Source organism: Podarcis erhardii (genome assembly GCF_964252035.2).
Source record: "Podarcis erhardii genome assembly, chromosome: 1".
Taxonomy (NCBI): Eukaryota; Metazoa; Chordata; class Lepidosauria; order Squamata; family Lacertidae; genus Podarcis; species Podarcis erhardii.
Window position 1 is genome coordinate 44,162,520 of NC_138497.1, and position 15,634 is coordinate 44,178,153.

The window sequence follows — 15,634 nt, forward strand, 5'->3', positions numbered from 1 at the left end:
GCCAATGTTCATAAAGTACACAACCTGCTGTATACATAAGCAACACTAAAACATTACACCAGGCACATAAAAATAAATACATACAAACACAGACTACTGAAAACAGCAGGGCAGACTGCACACTCATTCAGGTAAAAACAGTGACAATACCTCAATGAATTAGCTTTGAGTTGGCACTCAAATGATAACATTGGGAGGAATTCAGGGGTGCGCTGTGTCGAATGTTATGTCAGTGCAAGCATTTCATCTGGTCAGGTGGAACAGTTGCCCCATCCTCCACCTGCCTGCTATTCTGGGGGCTCTCCTGACAGCCCCTGAGCCAACTTGCCTGGGGGGGGGGGGACATGGGGAGGAGAGGGAGGGGATATGGTGATGATTAGTAGCTGCGATCGCTTCAGGAAAAAGGCTTTGACCTTTAATAGAGGGCCATCTATGAAAGGGTCTTAGCCACAGCAACAGACCGTCTCATGTTTAGAGGAATATGCTGCAAGGCAGATGTTGGGGAGGCTCCCTGTCCGGCCGCTGTGGGGAAGCAGGATATTGCACTAGCTAATATCCCCCTGGGATGCCCTGGTGTCACTGGGGCTTCCTACGCCACTGGTGGTATGTCCTTGAGTGCACTGAGTGAAGTCCTCATTGCAGCTAGGAGAGCCATTGACTACAAATTTTAAGATCCTTTATATCCTTTTATTAATAGAGGTGGAATTGAGATGAGCAATTCTATTGTCTTTTCCTTGGAGTTCCTGCCCAGCTTCATCTCGCCCATCTTGCCTATTATTTGTCTGAAAGAAAATCTCCCTAGTGATTAATGGCTAAACTGGTCATCCTTTGTTTGCTCCCTGCCTTCCAGTTATCCTATCATTATCTTGATGGCCTGTATTTAGGAGTTTGAGTAGACTTTACTGGCAACTTGGTTCACATGTACTGACCTTTACAAGGTGCAAGGTACTTAGGAGATTTCCTGAATCCCCTCCAGGAGATGAAGCTGGAATCAGACTTGCACCAAGGTCACCAGAGTTCATCATGGAGGGTCTCCTGTCATATTAGAGTTATGTCAGTTTTCTTACCTATGGCATGATGTAAAGTAATAAACCACAGAATAAGTTAAGATTGACACACAGAGACTTATTCACATAGACATGTGCCAGGATAATCCTTCCTCTGCTGGAATGAGGCCAGGCTAGAGCAATGAAGTTTGAAGTGTGCAGAGACATAGCGGGGATCACTATTCAGACCCCTAACTGAGTCAGGAATTCATTCTTCCAAAGTGCGCTATCATTTCTCACACTGCATACATTTAGGGAAATACACTTAAGTTGGATATTTTGCACATGTTGCTTACCCAAAACACCAAGTCTGGCTTTTACCATCCTGAACAATGTGGTGTCATCTGTAAACTTTGCTGTCTCATTGTTGACACTTGACATATGAAGAAATTAAATAGCCCTAATTCACTGCAGATTCTTCAGGAACCTGACAGTCCTCTCACGAAAACTTTCAGTTTATTCTTATCCTTTGTTCGTAGAAATCTGATAATCAGAAAGTCATAATGCTGGTAAAGTTATAACTCCTGTTGAGTTTATAACATGGACGTAGCCAGGACTTTTGTGGAGGGGGGGGGCAGAACTGACGTGATTTGTCAGTTAAGTTTTCCTATTTTACTTGATCTGAGAAGGGGCAGCTGCCTTTCCCTGTGCCCCTGCCCCCCCGGCTATGGCCATGGTTAATAAGCCTTAATATGCGTACTTTACCCAAATATGCTAGTAGACTTAATATGTGAAGGAAATTTAATAAACAACCCAGTAATTTTCTAGAATCCTTACTTAATGGAAGTTAACATGTGTTGAGAATAATGTTAATTTGCCATGTCCAGTGTGTACTGTAATGTTATCTGCACAGCGGTCTGCAAGATAGTCGAAAGAGCCAGGTCCCCCCCTCATTTCAAACTTACTTGCTCTAACCCAGTGGTTCCCAATTAGTTAAGTCCTGCAGACCCCCTATTCTCAAAACCCAAGCCATGGACCCCCTATTTTTGAAAATTTTGATATCTCTAGGGTAGTTTTTGTTATGTGAATCGTGTCACGTACCCCCTCAGTGTCCACAGACCACCAGTTGAGAACCACTGCTCTGACCTGACCGTCCTTTCAATCTGACTGCAGCAGGGAAAGGTGGTTCGGTCACATTACTGCATTGAATTGGAGCATTCAATCATTCCTTATGCAGGCAACCAAATTAACAAAATTATCTGCCCTCAGAGTAGGCTGCTTGCCAAGAACAGTAATTCACACAGGGACAAAATTATATATCGGTTACAGTTCTAACAAGAAGTTCTTTGCTGCTTTCACTTTTTTTGGCCAACTGTGATTAGATTTGACATATTAAAGAAACACTGAAAACCGGGAAAGGGTTGAACTGGATTGGGACAACATCAGAGGGCTAATAGAGCAGCAGTGGGGAAGGAGAGGGAATGGAGTTTAGACTGGGAAAATAGGTCTACTCTGAGTACAACTTAATTGAATACCACTCATTGATCTTTAGCATCATGGTACTGTTTGGTTCTTAACAGTGTTAAAGCTGTTTGTTTTCAATTGACATTTTCAAGTACAGCAAGGGCTGTATAACAGCCATGATAAGAGAGAAAGAACAAGCAAGATTATACTGCAAACAACTGAACAAGGATCTTGCAGTCCAATACCATTAATTGCACAAGTAGGCCTAAGCTTAACATACATTTCAAGGATTACTGCGACTCATCGGTTCTCCAGAAGGAATCAACTGAAGGCAAACTTGGGCACTGGGTGTGGTGCTATGTGAAGATGAGAAATGTCAAAGGGCCCTCACTTTTTGAATTTCCTCCGCTTTTTTCTTTGTCTAACCAGCTCTTTGTTGTGACATGGAAAGAACAGTGATATTCTTGACAATGTTTTTGTGATGTTAAATGATTTGCAAAGTACTTTTGACAGATTCCTCAGCTGAATAAATGAATACTCATTTACCTGTTAAGTTAAAGTGGAGAGCAGGCACAGTTACCCATTCTGCCTGCTTTCTTCAATATCCCTAATCTTTAGAGAGAAATTCGCTGTACATTTTTAATCACCATGGGGCAAAATAGGTCCAGATTTGTGTGCACTTTGCAACACCTTGTTCTGCACCCCTTCATCGTTGACAAAAAAAACCGAAATGAAATGTGCAGTGCTTTGCCCTTCACCCACTTCCATGAATATCTCAATAGGGCGCATGCTTCTGTCTGTTATCACCCTGGGGTGATTCTGGTTTCTGCACTCAAGATGTAGCTAAAGGTCACAGCTGCTCTTCACTGAACCTTCAGCAGGTGTATCCTTTCTGGGGTTCTCGTTTCCTGTTTGTATCTCAGGACTGGCTGAGTTAGGCCTGCAGAGAGATGAGAAAGTATTCATTGAAATAAAAGTAAAGTGGCAAGATGCAAACCTCATTGCTCCAGATGTTATTCTTTACACCATGACTTGTAGTATGTTCTAGTTACAGGTAAGTAGCCGTGTTGGTCTGCCGTAGTCAAAACAAAATAAAAAAAATCCTTCCAGTAGCACGTTAGAGACCAACTAAGTTTGTTATTGGTATGAGCTTTTGTTTGCATGCACACGAAAGCTCATACCAATAGCAAACTTAGTTGGTCTCTAACGTGCTACTGGAAGGATTTTTTAAATTTTGCAGTATGTTGTTGAGCATGATGGCATGCATAACTAAACTTTATTTGCAGAGCACACACAATGACTATGAGAAGGGAGTTCCAGCAGAAGAAGCCAATATAGCAATCAAGAACCCCTGCAAACGTCATAGTTCAGATCCCACCATTTGAACTGATTGCCGCTGCTCCTTTGCATTGCCTCACTAGAACAAATTTTGGCCTGTGTTGTTAGCAATGCAACAATTGGCTTTCTAGATGGAGCAAACTAATCCCTGACAAATGTTTGTTTAGACGTATTTGCCTTCCTGTACTTGGTTTATGAAGGTGTACATGCCTCTCTGTCTTTGCTTCCACTCTCAGATGAGCACGGAGTAGAAATCAAAGAGGTCTGAGTGTTTATATCCCACCCTTTTTTCAAGGATCATAGAATGATAGAATCTCCGAGTCCAACCCCCTGCAATGCAGGAATCCTAACTAAAGCATCCATGACAGATGGCTATCCAACCTCTGCTTAAAAACCTCCAAGGAAGAAGAGTCCACCACCTCTCATGGGAGTCTGTTCCACTGCTAAACAGCTCTTACTGTCAGAAAGTTTTTCCAAATGTTTAGTCAGAATCTCCTTTCTTGTATCTTGAAGCTATTGGTTTGAGTTCTACCCTCCAGAGCAGGAGAAAACAAACATGTTCTCTCTTCCATGTGACAGCGGTTAAGATATTTGAAGATGGCTATCATATCTCCTCTCAGTCTCCCTTTTTCCAGGCTAAACATACCCAGCTCCTTCAAGCGCTCTTCCTAAGGTTTAGTTTCCATACCCTTGATCATCTCGGTTGCCCTCCTCTGAACATGTTCCAGCTTGTCAACATCCTTCTTAAATTGTTCAGATAGACAACCATGTCCTCGTTCAGTTGATGTGCATCCTTAACATAAGCCAATATGGATGGCAGGTGGGTGGATAATAGCAGGCACAGAAACTCAAAAGAATTTTTAATGTGTGTTATGGTTTCAGTTCCATAGAACAGCTACATACCTTCCATGTTCTTATTTTCCTAAGCACCACAGCTTGATCGTTCTTGCTTTATTAGCAGGCCTCAGCTACCCAAATAGGTCCTTAGCAAGCTTGTTTTGCTGATACTGTTGCCTTGGGCTCCTCTAGGAGGAAGGGCTGGATATAAACTTAATAAACAATTAAATAAATAAATATTTAACTTGCTGGCCTATTAATTCCTAGTGGATTTTGGAGTGTCATGTTACCTTATTTGGAGTCAGTGGCGTAGCGTGGGGGGGGGTGCAGGGGGGCCGGCCGCACCGGGCGCAACATCTGGGGGGGGCGCGCTCGCCGCCTCCGGAGTCACCGAAGAGCCTCGGGCGCAGGCTGTAGCAGAGCCCCATGTCTCGCGGAACCGACGAGCTATGCGCGCTTCCGGGCTGAAGGCGTCCGGCAGGCAGCGGCTCTCAGCGCTTGCTGCGGTCCCCGCGCGTCAGGGCTGCGGAGGGCGCGCCAGGCAGCCCCTCCTCACAGCCCCGCCGCCGCCACTGCTGCAGCTGCTGGGCCATGTTGCATTTTCCTCGCCTCTCTGCCCTCCTCCTCCTCCGGGCAAGCGGCGTCGTTTGGGCGGCAGCGCCAGCGGCAACTCGCCTCAGGTCACCTGACACGGACCCGCCACCGCCGCCGTGGCTACCTTACCGTAAATACCCCAGCCCAGGCAGCAGCAAGAAGAAGCTGGCAGTGGCGGCAGGTTAGGGGTTAGGGGCGCAAATTACTTGCCTTGCCCCGGGTTAGGGGGCGCAAATTACTTGCCTTGCCCCGGGTGCTGACAACCCACGCTACGCCGCTGTTTGGAGTGAGGGGCATTAACATTTTCTCTACTAGCAATGTTCTTTTCACTCTCCCAGCAATAAGCAGGAGTTGGTTACCATCAGTAGCATCAGTCCTGAAGTGTCTGGTATAGACACTTGACCAGTGTCAAGTGGTCTGATGGAAGGGCCATGCTCTAATTTTGCCTCAGGCACTCTGCTCACGGTCTAAATCTCAGCGAGTATGTGTGATTGTTCTCCTGTCACGGCTTGCCCTGAAAGCCTTCCTACTTCTATCATATCTCACCTGGGTAAATCTTTTTGACAAGCCTATAATTAATGCCTGATCTACATAAGAAGAATGTTTACCAGTGGTTCCTGAATGAGATAGGCTAAAACCGAGGGATCTTTTCTCCGCTGTAAACTGCTTCTGCCACCTTGGAACCAGAAATACCTGTTTTGCATAGACTGAGTCTCAGACCAAAATGTGTGTCTGATTTGTGCATGTAGATGATTTATGGACTTCAAGAACAGCTGCTCACATATTTCCAACCAGAGGCACTCCTAGCTTAAGAGAAGCAGCGAGGGCCAAATCTCTTTTGGCTTTGCTAGCTGCTTCTTTCTTCGCTCTTCCCCCAATCAGCAGTCTTCATGTGACAAAGTGTTGTTGTAGGCTCACAGATCTCTATTAGAGTCAGCAGCATAGAGATGCCTCCCAATTTAAGCTAGGGAGAAGCCCACATATGGTCTATGTCAGGGGTAGCCAGGGTGGGTGTCCTTTAGATAATGTTGGCTCTCAGCTCCAGCCAGCATGGCCAGTGTTCAGAAATGATGGGAGTCATAATCCAGCAACATCAGGAAAAACTTCTGTCATGGATGCTTTAGCTTGGTGGTGATGGTAGGAATGATGTCATATTTGGACTGCATTTCCTTCCGGAGCCACCTTCACTAAATCACGACATCCCATTTTTAAAGCCCCCTTTCCACTAATTGTGTCCTATTCTTTAATATAGTGGTTGGGAGTTGGTTATACAGGGCTTGGTAGAGAGTTTTTGTTCTCAGAAACTGTTTGTAAATTCAATTTGGGATAGAGTTTTATATGGTAGGAATGTGAGAATTACCCATTCTCATCTTTTTTCTGCATTAAAATGCTGCTTTTCACTTCGAGAAATCTCCTTATGGAACCATTAGAGGATAATTTCTGAAATTCTAGTCACGTGTTTTAAAAACAACATTTTAATGGCGAGGTTGTCAGGGACTGTGTGTTCAAAAACAAAATGCTAATTCTGTGAAAAGGAAACTCGGATTATGTGCTTGGCATCTATCATGAATGTTAAGGAAATGCCCATATGCTTTCATAATCTGATTCCAAAATGAATCTGTTTTGCAAGAAGAGTGGTAGTATAGGACAAGGATTTGAAGACATAGGATAAGGATATATGAAGGTGTGGAAGTGGGGAGAGGAAATATGAAGCATGTGTCCAATACTCCTGTCATTAATGCAGATGTAGAATGGCTTAAAAATCCAGACATTTGAGACTTCCCAGATGCAATTTCCGTCCCAACTTAGCGCATCCCGCCCTTGTACTGTGAACATACAGGTGTCCAGAATGTATACAAACCTGAGCGACAAATGAAGATAGATATTTAGTTTAGTGGTGCAGTGTTTTTTTCTCACCTGTGACTGTGTTCTTGTCTGCAAATGTAAAGCAGAGTTCCACACCTCTTGCTGCTGTCCATTACTGTCATAGTGGAAAAGACCCGGCTAATGCCACAGCCTCATATTTTTGGGTATTGAAAAGGTCTGGATTGTGTTGAATGCTGTAGTGCACCATTGGCTGAATGCCTATCACTCGCCAGTCAATAGTCACTGTTCAGCCTTCATCCCAACAGCAGTGAGCAATGACACAGAAATATTTATTTGCTTAAGTGGTGGTGAGCATTTTTCAAGCCCAGGGCTGCATTTCCTCAGAAGCAACCTCCGAGGGTGTGGGACACGTGCTGCTGCTGCTGCCGCTGCCGCCTAGGGTCAGAGGCAAAAATGGCCAGAGCAGCAGAAGTGACACTTGCATTCCTGCCATGCAAAGACCAGAGGTTTCTATGCACACACTGACACACCTCTTGGTCGAGGCAAGCAAGAGAGATTGCCTCACAGTTCAAGAACACACCCCAGCTAGGCAAAAGCACTGCAGGAGAGCACGGAGCTAGGCTGGTGAGGCGTGTTGCCGCCTTAGGAAATTCTCGAGAGTTAGATAGATAACGAGGCCTGCCTTTGACCTGAGCCTCGTCCACCCCTGGTTTACTCATGACTGGTCACTGGGTGTAAAACTTTGTTGAGGAAGGAATCCCACACATATTAGAACATGTCACAATAACATCTGGAGGACACAGCACTTCCCACCGAAGCGGAATTGGAGGAAGGGCAAGTAACACGACACAATGGGGGATGTACTAGTAGACAAAGGCTGGTCTTAAATGTTTTGATGGGAAAACATCCTGGTATTGTTAAATTCATCCGTGCACTGCATGTGAGATGTGTGGCTGGACAATCGGCAGGGAGCGTGGACTTCATTGCAAGTGTGATTGAAATGCCACACATACTGTGAGCGCAATATTCAGGTCTACCTAAGTGGGCAGGAGGCATCCTTGAGCCTGTAAGCTTTTCAACCTTTTTGAGTCCATGGCTCCCTTGACCAACTACCTTCTTTCTGCGGCACCCCTGTGGGGCTCAGGAACCCATTTATGTCACCCCTTGCCTGCAGAGCTAGCAGCCCCTCACCTCTTTTCAAACACCCTCCTTTGTGGAGTGTTCCCTCAGTCTCCTCTCTTCTCCCCTCTTTTTGGGAGTCCTTTAAGCAGCTGATGCTGCCACCCCTGGTCTCTGAGCTGCCACACCCCCCCCCCCAGCCCCAAAGATAGGTGTCTCCTCACATTGCCCCACAGGGGCCTGGGACTTGTCCATTCCTAGAAGCAAGGACTGGTGAACTGGCTGGCTGGGCTCCCTCCCCCACTTGCTTGCTTACTCTGAGGCCACCTCAGCTTCTGGCAACCAGGACCCCCTGGCCAGCTCCAGAGGCACCACTCCTCTGAGGAGCTTGTAGCCAGGGCTGCTGCAACAAATAACTGTGCAAGCCTTCGGGAGGCAGAGATGTGAGAGGGCATCAGAGGAGGGAGGCAAGGAAAGAGGGACAGAGGCCAGTGCTGCCTGTGGCACCCCTGGCCATCATTCAAGGCACCTCAGGGTGCCATGGCGCACAGGTTGAAAAGTACTGCTGTAAGTAGTCACACAATTCATGCCTAGTTTGACCCTTAGATGTATGTGTACTGCAGCAGCTAAGAGGCTTCCTATATCTTTCAGCCAAACTGAATGCAGTGGGGTCTCCAAAGCCAAACATTATTTCATTCAGTTTGGGTTTCTTAAGGATAAATTACCAGAAAGTTCGTGCCAATGGTTAAGAACCTGCATTTTCAGTGTCTGTGTTGTGGCACTGATGACTACATGAGGGCTGGGAGGAGAAAAGAGCAATAAACAGATAATGACATGATCACATTAGCTCTGCTGTAAAATGGTGGAACTCATCCAACAGCAAATTTCCCCTAGAGAAAAATATGGCTGCCCTCATTAACTTATCATGCTAGCCATTTTTTTTTTTCCTTTTCTGTACAGTGCCCTGGTAGCCTTACAAGGCCATTATATATGTACAATTCCCAAGGAAGGGACCGCACATTATGACATGCAGTCACTTCCTGGGACCATTTCAAAACAGTTTTTTAGAAAACAAAAAACCACAATTATTAGCTGCTCTAAACAGAAAGAAGCGCTTTTCGTTTGTTTGTAAAACGGGCCAGCTTTTTTGTTTTCCCCCCAGGATTTTCTTTATATATATCTATATCATCTATATCTATATCATCTATATCTATATATCTATATCTATATCTATATCTATATCTATATCTATATCTATATCTATATCTATATCCTATATATCTATATATCTATATATCTATATATCTATATGTCTATATATCTATATATCTGCTGATGAACGGTATGAAACTGAGCGAGTTTTCTGAAAGGGCTAAACCAGCATTAGATGGGAAAGCATGGATCTATCTGTCCATGCTGTGAAAATGCCTTGCAGTAGCTCAGCATCTGACATGCCTCTTCATTTCTGCCAGTACAGTGGACGCTTGGGTTGCGAATGTGATCCGTGCAGGAGGCACGTTCGCAACCCACAGTGCCACATCTGCGCACGTGCAGGTTGTGATTCGGCGCTTCTGCGCATGCTTGACCGCCAAAACTTGGAAGTAACCTGTTCCAGTACCTCCGGGTTTCGGTGCGTCCGTAACCCAAAAAAAGCAACCTGAAGCGTCTGTAACCCGAGGTATGACTGTACCTGTCTTGAAGCAAACAAAGCACACCCCTCTACTCAAGTAGCATGACAAAGCCAAGGCTCACTCAAGCCAGCCACTCAGCAGCATAGTTCAAACACGCTTTCCACTAATCAACAAGGTCCTCCTGCAATGATCACACAGCATATTACATGCAAGGTGGTGGTGTTTTTTTAAAAAAGAAAGTAATGAAAGTAATGGAGCCTGTGGGTTTCTACTCTTTCTTTGCAGCAAGTCAATGTCCACTTCGTTGCTAAGTAGCTGTAGTTACTCATCTAAACCTGTACTTCTCCTCTTTCCAATGCCAATGGAGTTGTTCTTAATTTCTGCCGTGGCATCCGAAAGCTGTAAAAGTGTTAAGTACATCAGTGTTGTGTATCCTGTCATGACTCGGCACCTTTGGGCTTTGTCCCAGGAGGACAAAGGGGGCTGGAACAGTTGGAAACCGTTCTCCTCCCTCCCTCCCTTCTGTTTCCAGCGTGGAGACATGACTTCCAGCTCCCTCTCTTTCTGAGAGAGAGTTGCTGGAATATTGGGAGGGCTGTGGGCAGCAGTCTAGGATGGCAGATCAAGGGCTTATCCACACTTAGCTTTCTCCTCCGCTCTTTCCAGGCACATCGTGATTTAATGCCCTGTGTCCAAGGCCTCTCTGTCTCTCTCTTTTGCCTTGGAGCTTTCCGTGTGAAAACCTGCTCTTTACAGTTGAAGCGCAACAAACAGCAATTTGGGTTAAATGCAGGGCTGCCTCTGAAGATGGTTTGGAAGCTTCAGCACTAACAGAAGTTAGTGGCCAGGTTGCTCACAGGGGCAATATGGTCTGAGCACCCACCTGACCACTACATATTACACTGATCCTGGCGCAACTGCACTGGCTGCCGGTTAGTTTCCGGGTCCAATTCAAAGTGCTTGTTTTGACCTATAAAGCCTTAAACAGCTCAGGACTGCAATACCTCAAGGACTGCCTCTCATATGAACCGATTCGGACCCTGCGCTCATCATCTGAGGCCCTTTATTGTGTGCCTCCCCTGTGAGAGGTCCAGAGGGTGGCAACATGGGAACGGGCCTTTTCTGTGGTGGCTCACTGTTTGTGGAACGCTCTCCCCAAGGAGGTTTGCCTGGCCCCTTCATTGCATATCTTTAGGCACCAGTTGAAAATGCTTCTCTTCAATCAGGCCTTTGGCGAATTAACATTCTATGGCCTTTTAAATGTGTCTGTGGTTTGTTTTGCTTTTGTTTCTGCTTTATTTGTTTTTTGTGCTTTCAGTTTGTATTTATGTTGCAAACCACTGTGTGGTCTTTGGATGAAGGGCAGTATACAAATTTAATAGATCAATAAATAATGCCAACTTGTTGAATGGAGATGCCTGGCATGGTTATTTTGCATGCAATTGTTTTTGGCACATTCAGATCATTGCACACCTAGAACTGTACTGCGAGGTGGAGGAAAAGTCTGGCTGTTACCAAGGTAATAGGCAAGAAATAGGACCTCTACCTTCAGAGCTTGTATCCAGTAAAGTAGCAGAAGACAATTGTCACCATCCTGACTTCCTTTGAACTTCCCAGAGGATTCTGGGTGGCCACTGTTGAAGTGCTTGATAAGATGGACCTGATCCAACAAACACAATTACAGTATTCTAAAGTGCTCTCCTAAGACAACGTGAGACATTCTAGCCTGCAGAGATTTTGGTGTAATATATTGAGCCTTAGAATTATCAACTCAGCTCAAAGGACATATAAAAGTAAAAGAAATAATAGAGGATGACGACTGGCAATTAATTCAGTCTATAAAGAAAAAGTCTTTTCCCTTTTTGTTTCTTGCTATCATAATAGCACTGTGTGGGCTTGTGTAGGCTTGTACCGTTGAGCATGAGAGCTCAGGGAAGGGGGAGAAAATTCCAACATCATTTTTGCTCCGAGCACCAGCAGAGATTTTCTTTGAGAAGGATCCAGGGGTCATGAAAATTAAACAGTGTAGGCAGGCTCGTCAGTAGGATTCCTCCCCCTCTCCTAATGGTAATTAATTAAACAAAAAAACCCAGCCTTTTGAAACTAGTCCATCAGCTATACAAGCCACATTTCCTTACACATTTTAACCTATAATTGCATTTAAGTGAAATGTGTGATTAGTAGAACTGTGAGATCTTGGCAGGAAAACACGTGTATTTACCCCCATCCCTCTGCATCCCCAAATATATTTACTATTAGCTTGACTTTCTGGACGGGATTAAAGAGCTGTATGGTATGTTTTAGCTTGTGGAATGGGAAAGGGGCATGAGGAAGAAGAAAGCCCAGGACAGAAACAGGGTATAGCACTTGAAAGTGCTGTGATAGGAGTTTCATAGGCTTCTGCAGGGGGTGGAGTGGAAACACTCTGCTTAGCAATGGAGCAATCCGTGCAGAAAACTTATATATTCCCCGATTTATGTTCCTATGGCAGCAGTCTTATTTGTGGAACAAAATGCTGCAGCCCTGGACTGAGACACTAGTCGTTTTCTTCCACCAAGACCCTTATCCTGTTCTTTAAGGTAGCTGGAGGATATGGTGCCATGTGTGAGTGAGAGAGAGAGAGAGAATCAGTGTGGAGTGCTCCTTATCTTAGTGAAATGTTTGTATAGTAATTGCTAGGCTTGCCAAATTGCTTCTCTGGCCCTTCCTGACTGCAAAACAATGCTTTTGTACATTAATTGTTCAGGGAACCTTGGAGTTGATCAGTTGGGGAGGGGAAAAGGGCTTTGGGAATCTTTTATAATAATAAAAAAAATACTGTTAAACTAATCATCCCAGTTTCAGTTCCGGAGAGCAGGGTATTTTGTCTTTCCGTGCATATTTCTGCATGTGGTGGTATTAAAGGTCATTTTCTTCTGTTGATATGGCAGCTGTTCACTTTCCCCTTCGGCCAACAGAAGTATGTCCAAAGATGTCACAACTAAAACAGAAAGGTGTTAGCAAGGTGACACTGCGTGGCAGCGTTTTCTGGCCTTGTTAAAATGCTAGAGCAGGGAGGGAAGGTAGAAAAGGAATGTATTTATTTGAAATGTTATATCCCATTCTGAAGTATGAATGCTTTTTAGGTTGGCTAACAATAATAATAATTTATTATTTATACCCCACCCATCTGGCTGGGTTTCCCCAGACACTCTGGGCGGCTTCCAACAGAATATTAAAATACAATAGTCTATTAAACATTAAAAGCTTCCCTAAACAGGGCTGCCTTCAGATGTCTTCTAAAAGTCTGGTAGTTGTTTTTCTCTTTGACATCTGATGGGAGGACATTCCACAGGGTGGGTGCCACTACTGAGAAGGCCCTCTGCCTGGTTCCCTGTAACTTGGCTTCTCACAGTGAGGGAACCGCCAGAAGGCCCTCGGTGCTGGACCTCAGTGTCCGGGCAGAACGATGGGGATGGAGATGCTCCTTCAGGTATACTGGACCGAGGCCGTTTAGGGCTTTAAAGGTCAGCACCAACACTATGAATTGTGCTCGGAAACGTACTGGGAGCCAATGTAGGTCTTTCAAGGGTGGGCCACCCAATAAAACTGATCAAAACTGAGCTAAAAATGGCAAGAGTCCGCAAAAGACAAGCGGATTAAAACCACTATCAGTTGGCATCTGAAAAGAACTGGGGAAAGAAGAAGACGAAGATATTTGCCTGGTGCCAACAGGACTGTAGTGTATATGTCAAGTGAGCCTCACTGAAGAGAGCATTGCATAAGTGAGGTGCCACAGCCGAAATGGCACTCTCAGTTGCTGCAGCCCACCTCAAGGCAACCAGAGAGGGGCTTCTAACACAGATTATGTGGCAGTGGGCAGTCATGCTGTCCCTAGGGTGTCCAGGTCTTTAAAGACCTTTAAAGGTGAGCACCACCTATACTTTGGAACTGGCAGCCAATGAAAGTGTTTCACAGCCATCTTAGGTTGAACCATCAACTGACAGTAACTCCATGTTGTTTGGATTGGGTCACCCGCCCCAAACCTCTCTTTACTTAAGAATAATGTTTAGTTATCAAGAAGCTCAAATAACTGATCTGTCAAAATTTTTGGCAAATTTGGTGTGTGTGTGTGTGTGTGTGTGTGTGAGAGAGAGAGAGAGAGAGAGAGAGAGAATGCAGATACAGCTTTTTGACTTGGTTTTTAAAATAAGTTACCCAACTCCAGGAGTAGGTAGCATGCTGTTATTTTGGACCTGTGCATTTCTTTAAAAATCTGTTCCTCTCCTTGAGTTTGAGCATTACGAATTAGCTATGCCTGTGTTAGCCTTTGATCAACACTCTGTTCAATTAGGTGAGTTTCTGAGACTGTCTTTAATGGGAATCCACTTTCATGTCACATCAGGTTGGCCTTGGAGGTCAGTGGGGAGCCATAAGTGCAAGCAGGAGACCTTGCATCTCCGTGCACAAATGCCTGATTATGTGGTTTGTGACGATACTAATGATTTTTCCTTTCTTTGTTTCAGAAAAAAGCATGGCAGACGTTAAAAACAATTGTCAATTTGCCAGTCATCAGTCCCTTCAAGAAGCGATACTCCTGGGTGCAGCTGGCTGGCCACACAGGTGAAAACTTTTCTTGGCTTGACTCTGTACAAATAGGAAGCTTATAATAAAATGGTTGATGAAAATGGAAGGATTGAAAGGATTTTGAGGGAAGTATGCCCCCCCTTCTTTACCTGGACACTGCAAACCAATCAGCCCTATATGCCTAGATTATCTCTGGCAAGAGAACTGCTTTTTCTATCTGATTGTCAATATGCTATGCACTCTGGACCTTTGGGGATGAGCAACAAGCACTTTCAAATAAGTAAATTGATGGGAAAAGGAAGCATATTAATTGACTAAGTCTGCTTGTTAGTCTAGCAGACAGATTATGAGCTGTTTGTGGTTCTGGAGCCATTCCAGTGTGCCCTCTGAGCTTGTAGAAATCTTGTTAAAATAATCACATTTGATATAAAACAGTGGGTTTTCTCCAGTTGTGCTGCCCACCAGAATGGGTTAAATAGCCATTTTTTTTGGGGGGGGGGGGTTATCCGCAGAAGTTCTTCCATGTCCCCCGAGATCTGCTCCATGGCCTTGGGGAACCCTTCAAAGTAGATTTAGAGGGGCACAGAGACACTGTGGGGCAGGGGGAGGAGATAAATTTTAAACAATTGTTTCCCTACCTGTTGTGCTGTGAGAAACCTTACTGTTCAGCAACATGGTTGGCTATAGCCCGGTATCTTCTTAACTTCACTAATGCGAAGAAAAATGTATAATACACAGGGTCAGTTTTTCTGACAAGGACAGTAACCAGAAGATTGATAAGAAATGCTAGCACAGAGTTTCTAATAGATATGAACCTAGTCTGTTTTGTGATTTTAAAAAGAGTAATCATGTCTTGACTGTGCAGCTTGGTAGCACTTGATTTGTGTTTTCACTTAAACAGTGGCATGCAAGAAAAGATTTGTCCATGAGACTAGCTTCTCAGTTGAATTTTCTTTGTGAAATGTCTGGAATAGATGTAAATCATTTGCATCCTTCAGGACTTAGCTGTGTGTGTGTGTGTGTGTGTGTGTGTCTGTCTGTCTGTCTGTCTGTCTGTCTGTCTGTCTGTCTGTGTCTGTCCATAGACCTATGTAGGCTTCTACACCTAAGTCTGTGGTCCAACTTTACACAGGAAAGTTTCTGGAGCCTAAACTCTCAAGAAGAAACAAACACTGTCAAGGTCACCTCTGTAATGTGCTGAAAGTGTACGTCACGAAGAACGGAAAGGAAAGTTTGGCAGGGTGGCCAGTAAGGAGCTGCTTAAGCAGATTG

General features: G+C 44.7%; 1 protein-coding gene across 1 annotated transcript in view; it reads left to right on the top strand.

Annotated features, from left to right (window-relative positions):
- ITPKA (inositol-trisphosphate 3-kinase A) overlaps positions 1 to 15,634 on the top strand; it is a 62,270-nt gene that overhangs the window by 35,680 nt on the left and 10,956 nt on the right. Inside the window, exon 2 of the mRNA XM_081863667.1 lies at positions 14,302 to 14,398. Within this exon, the coding sequence (XP_081719793.1) occupies positions 14,302 to 14,398 (97 nt within the window). The remainder of the gene's footprint in view (positions 1 to 14,301; positions 14,399 to 15,634) is intronic.